Source organism: Rhincodon typus, chromosome 14 (assembly GCF_021869965.1).
Source record: "Rhincodon typus isolate 14 chromosome 14, sRhiTyp1.1, whole genome shotgun sequence".
Classification (NCBI taxonomy): domain Eukaryota; kingdom Metazoa; phylum Chordata; class Chondrichthyes; order Orectolobiformes; family Rhincodontidae; genus Rhincodon; species Rhincodon typus.
In genome coordinates, this window is record NC_063345.1 from 20,662,788 (window position 1) to 20,674,009 (window position 11,222).

The 11,222-nt window shown below is 39.1% G+C and overlaps 1 protein-coding gene across 1 annotated transcript in view; it reads left to right on the forward strand.

The window, feature by feature from the left end:
• Positions 1–11,222, forward strand: part of LOC125484856 (transcriptional regulator ATRX-like) — a 64,646-nt gene that overhangs the window by 23,719 nt on the left and 29,705 nt on the right. Inside the window, exon 2 of the mRNA XM_048605284.1 lies at positions 6,459–6,571. Coding sequence (XP_048461241.1) covers positions 6,459–6,571 — 113 coding nt within the window. The remainder of the gene's footprint in view (positions 1–6,458; positions 6,572–11,222) is intronic.

The following is an 11,222-nucleotide window of genomic DNA, read 5'->3' on the forward strand; positions in this document are numbered from 1 at the left end:
ACTGTTAATCCAGAGACCCAGATAACATTCTGGGGACCTGGGTTCGAATCCCGCCACGGCAGAATGTGGAGTTTGAATTCAGTAAATATCTGGAATTAAGAGTCTACTGATGACCATGAATCCATTGTCAATTGTTGGAAAAACCCATCTGGCTCGCTAACATCCTTGAAAGAAGGAAACTGCCATCCTTACCTGGTCAGGCCTACATGTGACTCCAGACCCACGGCAATGTAGTTGACTCTTAACTGACCTCTGGGCAATTAAGAATGGGCAATAAATGCTTTTTGACCAGTGACGCTCTATCCCATGAATGAATAAAAAAAATTATTGCTAGATCTTTCCTCACCCACTTAACTTATGTCCCTTTGCAGCCACCTTTTTGTTCTGTTCACAACTGATCCCACTTGTTGCATTATCAGCAAATACAGCAACCATAGCTTTCTGTCAATTCATGTCATTGTACATTATAACTTGTTTTAAAAAAACTTTTGGCTCCAGTACTGATCACTGTAGCACACCACTTGTTACACCTTTGTCAATTAGAAAATAACTCATTTATGCCTCCTGTGTTTCTCATCAGCTAGCCCATCTTTTCAGGCTGTTTTTTGCCATGACTGCTTTTTTGCAATAATATCCGTGGCAGCTTATCAAATATCTTCCTGATTATCTCTATAATTCAGTGACTCCATTTAAGAGAAATAGCACCAGGAATAAGAATAGGTCATTCTGCACTTTATGCTAGTACCACCTTCAGTAAGTTCATGTTTGAGCAACCTCAACTTTGCGTGTGCAATGACCAAATCCCTTGATTTCCGAAGGATGTAACAGTCAATCAGTCTTTGTCTTGAGTATACTTTAGAGAATCCATAGCTTCTTAGTACAACAGTCCAAAGATTCAGTTATGTGAGCAAAGAAATTTCTGGTTCACAGTCCTAAATATCTGAGCCCATATTTGAAGATTTATGAGCCCCAGTTCTAGACACATCAGCTAGTGGAGATGTTTCTTCTAACATCTACTCAAATTCTTATATTTAAAAAAAAACACCCTCGTCCCAGGCATCATTCTTGTGAACCTTTACATTCCCGTTTTAATTTGGAAATATCCTTTCTTGGTAAGGAGACATTGAGGTTGGGGTAATATTCCAGGATGTAGCCTTAAATTCCTTTCAAAATATTTTTTGCTTTTGCTTTTGCTCTTGGCCTTTACTACAGCGAGGTTAGACTAAACATCAAAATATGCTTTTCACATTCCCTGCAGTACTAAATGTGGGTGCGCGTAATGTTTTTGCCATTTTGTGAAAATAAGTCAAAACTACTTAACAGATCTCAATGGAACTTGGTATGCTGGACATGACTTAGAAGAACAACTGATGTAGTTTTTGGTGGAGATGTAAATTTAGATTCTGTACCATTTTCAAAAGACATGTTAACATTATGGGACGTGATGAATTGACTGTTTCAGACTGTGGCGTGTCTCAATTGTTCTGGTGCAAATTGCAGTATTAAAACGTGAGCAGTGTTTTCAGAATAAGTTTGGTTTGAAGTAGCTTCAGTAGAAGGGAGGCTGTTAAAATATTTATTTTCTTAACTTTGTAGTAGAGAATGTGGGTTTATTAAAGAGCTGTATTGGCTGCTTCATTTATAACTTTATAAATTAATACTTTGTATGCATTTCATGTCAAGGGACAAAATATTGAGTCACAGTCATAAACCTAAAATTGTGTCCAGGGAAGGGTATTTGAGTCTTTAATGTGTAAGAAAATAGTATTGGAGAAAATAATAGTACTTTCAGTGGGTAAGTCTTCAAGACCTAAATTAATTTCATGTCAATGTTAAAAGAAGTCAGTGAGTAAATTGTATAAGCACTGGGTATAATTTTGTAGTGCTCTCCAGATATTGGAATTGTGCGGTTGTATTGGAAAATTGCAGATTTCACTTCCTTTCTAAAGGAAAGGAGGGAGAAACCAAGTAGCTACAGATCCACTAGTTTAACTGTTGTGGGAAGTTGATGCATTATGTCCAGGTGCTGTGATGATTAAAGTAATAGTTTAACATAGAGTTAGCATTATCTTGTGAATATTCTGGTATAACATTTTGAACTGGTCACGTAAGTGTTTGCTCATAAGTTTACCATTATTGGGGGAAAAATATTGAAACTTTGAGTTTGACAGATGTGCATTTGAGAGAGTTTTTGTGGATTCCGCTGAGGAAGAATGACAATGCAGATTTCTAAAGAAGGGTTGTTGAGTGCGCTTTTGATGAGCTCGAGCCTGAGCTTAGAGCACTGTGATACATCAGGGAGTGGGAGAGTTACCTGGACACTGTTTCAGGAGGGGCCATTCCCCTTAGATTAACTACTAAGTATTCAGTCATGTAGTTAGGACAGGAACGTGTAGCTATGAGCGAGGCAGCTAGAGGCATCTACAGGCATCTAGGAAGTAGTGTTGCAGGAACCTGAATCCTTGAGTTTATCTAATTGTTTGAGATTCTTGTTCCTTGTGTGAATTAGAATAGGGCGCTGGTGTAGGGAGGATGAACAAACTGTCCATAACACCATGATACAGGGAGCCATTCAGGAGGTGGGAGGGAAAATAGAAATGTAATTGTATTTGGGAATAGTACAGTCAGGAGAATAGACCCTAGTCTCTGGCCAGGAGAGAGTTCTGCAGGTTATGTGGCCAGTTTGGTACCCAGGTTCTGAATATCTCACCTGGGCTGCAGAGGAACTTGTAGCGGGAGCAAAAAGATTCATTTGTTGCGGTCCATGTAGGTACCAATGACTTAGGGAGAAAGAGGGAATGTGAGCAGCTAGGGGCTAAATTAGAAAGTGCACTCAAAAGGTAGTGATCTCCTGATTACTATCTAAGCCACAAGCTAATTGGCACAGGATCAACGAGATTAAAGAGGTAAATGTGTGGCTGAAAGATTGGTGTGGGAGATATCAGTTCAGATTCATGCACTGTTGGTGCCAGTACTGGGGAAGGAGGGAGCTGTTCTGATGGGATGGGCTCTACCTGAATCATTCTGGGACCAGAGTCCGGGTGCATTGCATGACAAGGGCTGTAGTTAGGACTTTAAACTGAATTGTTGGGGATAGGGGAGCTTCATTTCATGGAAAATATATAAAATCCAAGGTAAAGGAGAAAGTAGATGATGAGGCTGATTGTTACCAAAAATTAAAAGGACAAGACCGAATGTGTGAATGTCATTTATACCAAGGAACCATAAAACTGTAGGGAAATCCACTAATAGAATAAACTTAAAGTCTTTGTATCTTATAATGTGCAAAGCATGTGAAATATGGTAGATGAATGGATGCCACAAATTGAGGCAAATGAATATGATTTCAGCCATTACAGAAACATAGTTACAAGGAGATCAAAAACTGGGAACTTCATGTTCAGGGATATCTGACATTTTGGAGAGACAGGTGGGATGGAAATGATGGTGGGGAAATGGTAGCACTGTTAATAAGGAATGAAATGAGGACAGTTGTGAGAGATATGAGCTTGGATGATGAAGGGTCCATTGGGGTGGAAGTAAAAATCAGCAAAAGAATGAAGACATTTGAATGAGTAATGTACAGATCCCCAAACAGGTAGCCACTTCGAGGAAAGGCTATGGATCAACTATTGATAGGAGCATGTAAAAAGAGTAGAATAATTGTGGTTGACTTTAAGCTTCATTTGATTGGGATAATCAAATTGGAAAGGGTAGCTACGACAATAAATTCAAAGAGTACATTAAGGATAGGTTTCTAGAAAACCGTCATGGAGTCAACCAGGGAGCAGGCTACCTTGGATCTGGTAATGGCTAATGAGGCAGGTTTGATAAATTACTTCTGAGTAAAAGATTTCCTCGGAAGCAGTGATTGTAACATAGTAGAATTTAATATTTAGTTTGAGAGTGAGAAACCTGGCTCAAACAACTGTTTAACTTAAGGGAATTATAATGAAATGAAGATAGGTAGTTAAAGTGAACTGGACAATTAGATTAGCGGGAATGACAGTAATCAAGCATTAGTTGACTTTTAAGGAGTTAATTCATGACTGTGGGCAATAATACAGAAGGGAGGAAAGATTCTAACTAACCATGGCTAATGAAGGAAGTTGAGTATAAAGTTGAAAGAAAAAGCATGTAAGGAGGCCAAAGTCAGTGATAGCCCTGAAGACTGGGATAATTTCAGAAAAGGAGGTCTAAAAAGATAATAAAGACATAAAAAATAAACGGAAGGCAAATTAGTGAGGAATATACAAACTGACAGTGAGATCCTTTAAATACAAAAAGAAAGAGGGGGTCAAAGTGAACATAGGTTCCTTAGAAAATGAATCTGGCGAAGTGGTTTTGGGGAGCAAGAAAATGACAGAGGAGTTAAGCAGGGATGTTGCGTCAATCTTTACATGGAAAATACTTCAAACATCCCATTAATACTACAGAATATGGGGGAGAAATTAATTGCCGTCACCATTTCTAAAGAAGTACTATTAGATAAACTAATGGGACTAAAGGCAGATAAGTCCCTTGACCCTGATGGCTTGTGTCCTAGGATCTGAAAGGAGGTATCTACAGAAATAGTGGACGCATTGGTTTAATTTTCCAAAAATCCTTTGATTCTGGAAAAGTACCAGAGCGTTGGGAAAACTGCTCATGTGACACCCCATTCACAAAGGAAAGGAGGCAAAAAGTGGCTAAATGTAGGGTGATTAGCCTAATGACTATTGTTAGAAAAGTATTGGAATAAATTACGAAGGAAGTAAGATCAAATCTAGAAAGTCATAATCTAACCTAGCAGTCTGGCTTCGTGAAAGGGAACTCGTATCTGGCTAATTTTTTTGGAGTTTTTCAAGGATGTCTCAACTGAAGTGGATAGAGGGGAACCAGTAGATGTATTGGATTCGGACTTTGAGAAGGTGTTTGACAAGGTACTTCACAAGAGATTACGTCAGAAGAGCCTATGATATTATGTTGTCATAAATAGAGAATTGGCTCATGGTCAGGAAACAGCAAGTGGGGATAAGGAGTTTCTGTTTTTCAGGTTAGTGACCCGTGACCAGTGGCGATTCACAGGGATCAGTGCTAAGACCACAACTATTTACAATATGAATGACTTGGAAAGAAGTGAATGCGTTGTCAAACTTGCAGACGATAGAAAAATCGGTAGAAAAGCAGTTTTGAGAGGGATACAAACAGTTTACAGAGCAATATTGATAAGTATGTGCACAAAATGTTGCCACATGGAGTTCAGTGGGGGAGAATGTGAAGCTGTACACTTCAAAAGAGAGAACGGAAAACAATGATATTATTTAAATGAGGAGAAAAACTGCAGAAAGCTGCAATAGAAGGGGCATAGTGATGCTTGTACAGAAACACAAACCTGATATGCAGGTGCAGCAGGTAATCAGGAAGGCTAATGGAATGTTGTCTGTTATTTCAAGGGGTTTGGATTATGTGAGTAGAAGCCTTACTGCAACTAGAGAAGGGTCAAAACTCGATCTCCTCTTGGGGAAACAAGACCGGACAAGTGACTGTGGTATTGAGATCAGTGACCATAATTCTGTTAGTTTTAAATTAGTTATGGAAAAGCATAGGCCTGGTCCACAAGTTAAAGTTCTAAATTGAGGCTAGGCAAATTTTGATGGGGTTAGACAGAAAGTTCCAAAAGTTGACAGAGGAGGCTGTTCACACGTAAAAGGATGTCTGTCAGGTGGGAAGCTTTCAAAAGCGAGATAACAAATTTAGGGCCAGCAGGTTCCTGTTGTTGTGAAGGGCACTGCTGGCAGGATGACTAGAGATATTGAGACTCTGGTCAAGAGAAAGGAGGCGTATATAGACAGTTGGGATCAAGTGAATCCCTTGAGGAGTATAACAGCAGTAGGAGTATACTTAAGAGGGAAATCAGAAGGGCATAAAGGGGACATGAGATCACTTTGGCAGATTAAGTTAAGGAGAATCCAAAGAGATTCTAAAAGGATATTAAGGATTAAAAAAAACTAAGGAGAGAGTAGGACCCCCTTAAAGATCAACATGGTTGTCTGTGTGTGGAAAAACGAGATGGGTGCGATCCTAAACACACGTTTTGCATCACTGTTTGTCATGGAGAAAGACATGGAAGCTGGTTTTTTTGTTTAGTAGACTATTAAGATGTTGGTATTACATTGATTTTCATGAGCTTTGTGCAGAATTTCATGGCAGACTTGGATGGTTTTCATGGCACTACGATTGAAAATCACGGGTGTACATTATACACTATTTTCTGACCAAGTGGACAGTCAAATGGTCTTTCTGAAAGTCTGATGGTCCTTTTCGATGCTGGCTGCCGGGATAGTTTGTTTTTAAATAGGTTTTTTTTCCTTGGCAGTTACTTAATTTTGGGAGTCTGTAGTTGCACTCTGAACAAATGCAAATAGATTGGACAACGTAGTAATTTTTATAAAAATATATAACACTTCCTTTTGCAGTGAAAGCAAGCTGAATACATTAGTGCAGAAGCTTCATGAATATTTGGCTCAATCAACAGAACAAGGTGAAGAAACTGTATCCTCTCCAAAGCTGTGTCTAAATCAGTTTTCAGGTAATATTTTTTCCTGATAAATCGATAAGATGCAGTGGATCCTTTTTGCTAATCATGGTCTATGAAATGTGTTTTATATATGTTTAATGCCATTTATTTTAGAGTTTAGAGTTTAGATTTTGAACTAATGGCTTGTGGATTTTGGTCTGTTGTGAGGGGACTTAATGATGAACTCATCAGTATTTCTGAAGCTTTTTGTTTTGAACAAGTATGTGGGAGTTCCCGAAGCGGTAATGGGCATTTGTATTGAGCGAATTTTAGGATCAGACAGCGAATAAATCAGAATGTAACTAAGGAAAGATAAATTAGCATTGGAGGCAGTCAAGGAATTTCATGGGTATGGTTTTCTTATGAGTAGCGGTTGAGTAGTTTGGGCTCATGCTCATTGGAGTTTAGGAGCATGAAAGGAGACCTTACTGAAACAGCAAGATTTTATTCTCCCTTATGGAAGAGTCTAGGGCCAGATGGCAGAAGGAAGAACTATCAAGCTGCCAAGACTGGGAATTGAAAACAACAGTTAAATCAGACCTATAAATGTGGTGAAAAGGGAAATCTGTCTGGTGTTTGAATATTATAATATGTTCGGTTAGATGCAGTAATCTATTTTTCTTGTTTTTGAAATCTGTCAAACATATTTTATATTTTGTTTCTTTTATTTCCTTTGTATGATAAGCTTCTGTTTTGTTCTTTAAAACCAGATCTACAGCATTGCGTGCTTGTGTTTCAGTGAAAAACCACCTTGTTTAATAGATTTTAAATAAAATCTCTCAAGCCAAACTTCAGTCTGGAATCTGACTTGTCCAGTCATTATATCAGATGGGATCATAGTATAATCAATTGAGAATATTGATGAATTTACTATAGTTGCGGAATAGTGTAGCAAAGACTTAAGAAAAACTTTTTGTTAAGCTCACTTAGTTGACTGGTGATTAATTTTAAACTGAATTTTTTATGCTCAGGTAATGAAACCGGTGTAATCTTTAATCATGAAATACAGTAGCTTAGAGTTTTTGGCTGCACAGAACCAAAACGATGATGCTTGTGGAACAAATAGCATTTGCATCTAAGTTCTGCTTAAGAGAAAAATAACTGAACTTGTGTTTAATGAACAGATTTCGCTTACAGATTTGCAGTGAAAGCCTCCTTGAGTTTCTCAGTGCACTACCAAATTAGGAGGGCAGTTCCACTTGCTGGCCTGCAGTAGGTCGGGGTAAAAGTTGGGGTCACAAGACTGGTTGCAATAATGGCTGATGTGTAGACATTTTATTCATTCTTGGGATGTGGTTATTTTATTACTATCTTAAGCTGGTTGGTGGATTTCCTTGAATGCTTCTCCTTCAATTTTTAGTATAAATTTTTTGTTTTTTTTATAACACTGACAGATTTGCAGTATTCACGCTTTGTTCTATATACATTATTTTGTACACAGGACCAGCATTAGCTGGGCTTCTTTCTTTTTAGTTTTGTCACTTTTAGTTTTTAACCTTTCTCCCCAATTCAGATCATTTTAAGGTCATCCTCTAGTAATTGCCCCTCTTGTTATCTATTTTTTACTTAAACTTGAAATAGCTGTTCAGTACTTTGCCATTTCAGTAATACCTGTGAGATTTTCTTGCTTGTTTGAATCCCCAGTTAGTTTTCCTTTTTTGTTGAATTTGTGTTGATAGAACACTTGTGTTCCTTGGTAATTTGATTTTCTGATTTCTCTTTTACTTACTAACCTGTTTTCAACTTCTGTCCCGAGTTCTTTGTGCCCTTTTGAGCTCTCCTTTTGTTTCCAGGCACTACTGATAGTGGGTGGGCAGTCGTGAATGAACTTTTGAAACTTGGGGTTCACATCTTGTGATTTATGAACCTTACTTTTCAGATTAGCACAAGGCTATGCACCCTTTCCGTCTTGCTCTTCACTGTGAAATGAATTTGCTGACTGGGAAAATTGCTGACCTCAGTTGCCTGCATTTCCTATACCTTACCTGAGGTAATTAAGCATGAGTTAGTATTCCCATTTATTCTGTCACCTGGATGGTTGTGTCAATAGAGGTGGTTATGACCATACCAGTTCTACTTATCAGAATCAAGTTTACTTGAATGATTTGGCTATGAAATTATATGGAAAGCTTATAATTAACTAGTGTATCACATTGGTCCTTATCCTATCAACAGCTTCTGCTTGTTGATGCATGGATGAGAAGAGAAACAGTGCAGTAATTCTGGTTATAGTTGGCTAGGTAGAGAGGACCAACTAATGATTCCCTCTAAGCTAGGGAGATGCATTGCAGGTAAATCTATATAATTGATGGTTAGAGACTGTAGAGAAGTCAAGGAGAGTAATGATCCAAGGATACATGGAAGCACTGTCATTCACAACTTTTGTTTTGTTCACTCATGGATATTGGTGGCACTGGCTGGGCCAGCATTTACTGCCTATCCCTACTCGTCCTTGAGAAGGTGGTAAGCTGCCTCCTAGAACCTCTGCAATCCCTTTTGATTCAGGTGCACCCACAATCCCATTAAGAGAGATTTCCAGGATTTTGACCCAGTGACAATGAAAGAGCAACAATATATTTAAGTTAGGACAGTGCACAGCTTGGAAGGAAATTTGCAGATGGTGGTACTCCCATGTACCTTTTTGCTTTTGTCCTTCTAGATGGAAGTGACTGTGGGGTGGAAGGTGCCGGTTAAAGAGATTTAGTGAATTTCTGCAGTGCATTTTGCAGGCTGTATACTGCAGTGGTAGAGGGAGTAAATATTTATGGATGTGATGCCAATCAAGTGGGCTGCTCCATCCTGCATGGTGTCATGCTGCTTGAGTCTTGTTGGAGCTGTACTCCTGCAGGCAAATGGAGAGTATTCCATCGCAATGTTGATTTACACACTGCAGGATTTCTAGACTCTGATCTTGAAGCTACTGTGATTATATGGCAATTCCATCTCAATTTCTGCTCAAGGGTAACTCCCAGGATAATGTTAGTAGGGGATTTAGTGATGATTATGTCATTACATGCCTGGCATTTGTGGGGAGTCAATGTTTTTTGCCACTTGTCAACCCTAACTGGATATTGTCCAGGTTTTGTCGTAATTGGCCATGAACTGCTTCATTGTTGGAGGAGTCGTGAATGATACTGAACATTTCTCACTGGTTGTGCATCCTCACTTCTGACCTTAGGATGGACAGAAAATCTTTGTTGAAGCAGCCGAAAATGGTTCGGCCTAGTATACTCCCCCTGAGGAGCTCCCGCAGAGATGTCCTGGAGTTCAGATGACTGATCTCCAACACCATGATCTTTGTACCAGCGGAGAGTATTCCCGGATTCCCATTGACTCTAGTTTTGCTTGGCTTCCTTGATGCAAGACTTTCAAATGTGGCCTAACTTGGTCAGGAGATTTTGGCATTGTCGGAACTGATTGGAGGGGCATGAGTACTGAATTACAAGGAAGATCTGAAGTCAGTTAATCTCCCTTTCAAAGGGTCTCTGCTATCTATCAATGAGGACGGAACGGTTGAATATTTAGAAAGTATGGAGAGAGTTGCTTTGCAAAGTAAGGGCTAGGTAGGTGAGAAACAGTTCATAAGCCTGGTTAAGTGGGAGCTCACAGAGATGTAGTATGCCTAGGAATTAAGTTGGGAAGGGATTGAGGAAGCAAATGAATTTCTGCCTAAGGATCGAGGAAGAAACCAAATAAATTTGGTCAAGAATGGAATGGCATGAGTATTTGGGTGTAGATTGAGTTTGTAATGAAAGGAAGTTAACCGCTAGGGCCTCTGAATCTGTTCTGCTAAATGGCCTTCACTTTGAAGGAACCCTCCAGTACATCTAGATGTGACCATAGCCATCCCAATTTAGCTGACTACAATCCCAGAGTGGGGAAAATCTCCTTCTTTCGCTGGACTCTCAAAGACATGTGAATTGCTAACAATTCTGTTTGGGTTGAATGTTTTGTAGAAGGGCACCACTTTAATTAATTATATCTTCCTTGGGTGTCTGGTGTACAATTTGCTGCAGCATTAAACTTTTTAGGGTGACTGTGAATAAACATTCCTCTTCATTAATATCCATAAGATTCTGCTGCAGTGCTGTTTAACTGGTGACTTGGGAACACATGTCAGTTTCTTCAAAAATAAGCTGCACTGATTATAGACAGAAGGAAAAGGGAATGGGGGTTTCAATTTATCTTTTCTCTGTCTGTAACACCTAAATTGATCAAGACAGATTTGTCTATGGATGACTAAGCCAGTTGTGTGCCAGGTGTGTGCAATGTGATATGAAGGTGGTGGCTGCACCAGTAAGCAGTGATCTGAATTGCATCAAAGAAGGGACTGAAGTAATGGATGAGTAAATCTACAGCTGTGCCAAATGGATAGACAACAGTTTAGCGGTTTGATTGTGATGGTAAGTGAGAAGTCTTTCAACGGACAGACTCGAAGGAATTAAATTTAAAACAGGATATGGAATGTGACCAAAAGGGAAAACAGTGGGGTTGGAGATTGTAGAGTGGCGAAGCTATCATTAATGAATTTGAATATATGACCATGAGTATGGGCCAGGAGTGTTTTTGTGCAAAATGAGGTGGGAATTTTCAGGGTAGAAAGCTGCGATGGTAGTAGGTATTATTTTGCATTGTTCATTGTGAAGCCAACTGAATAGATTTC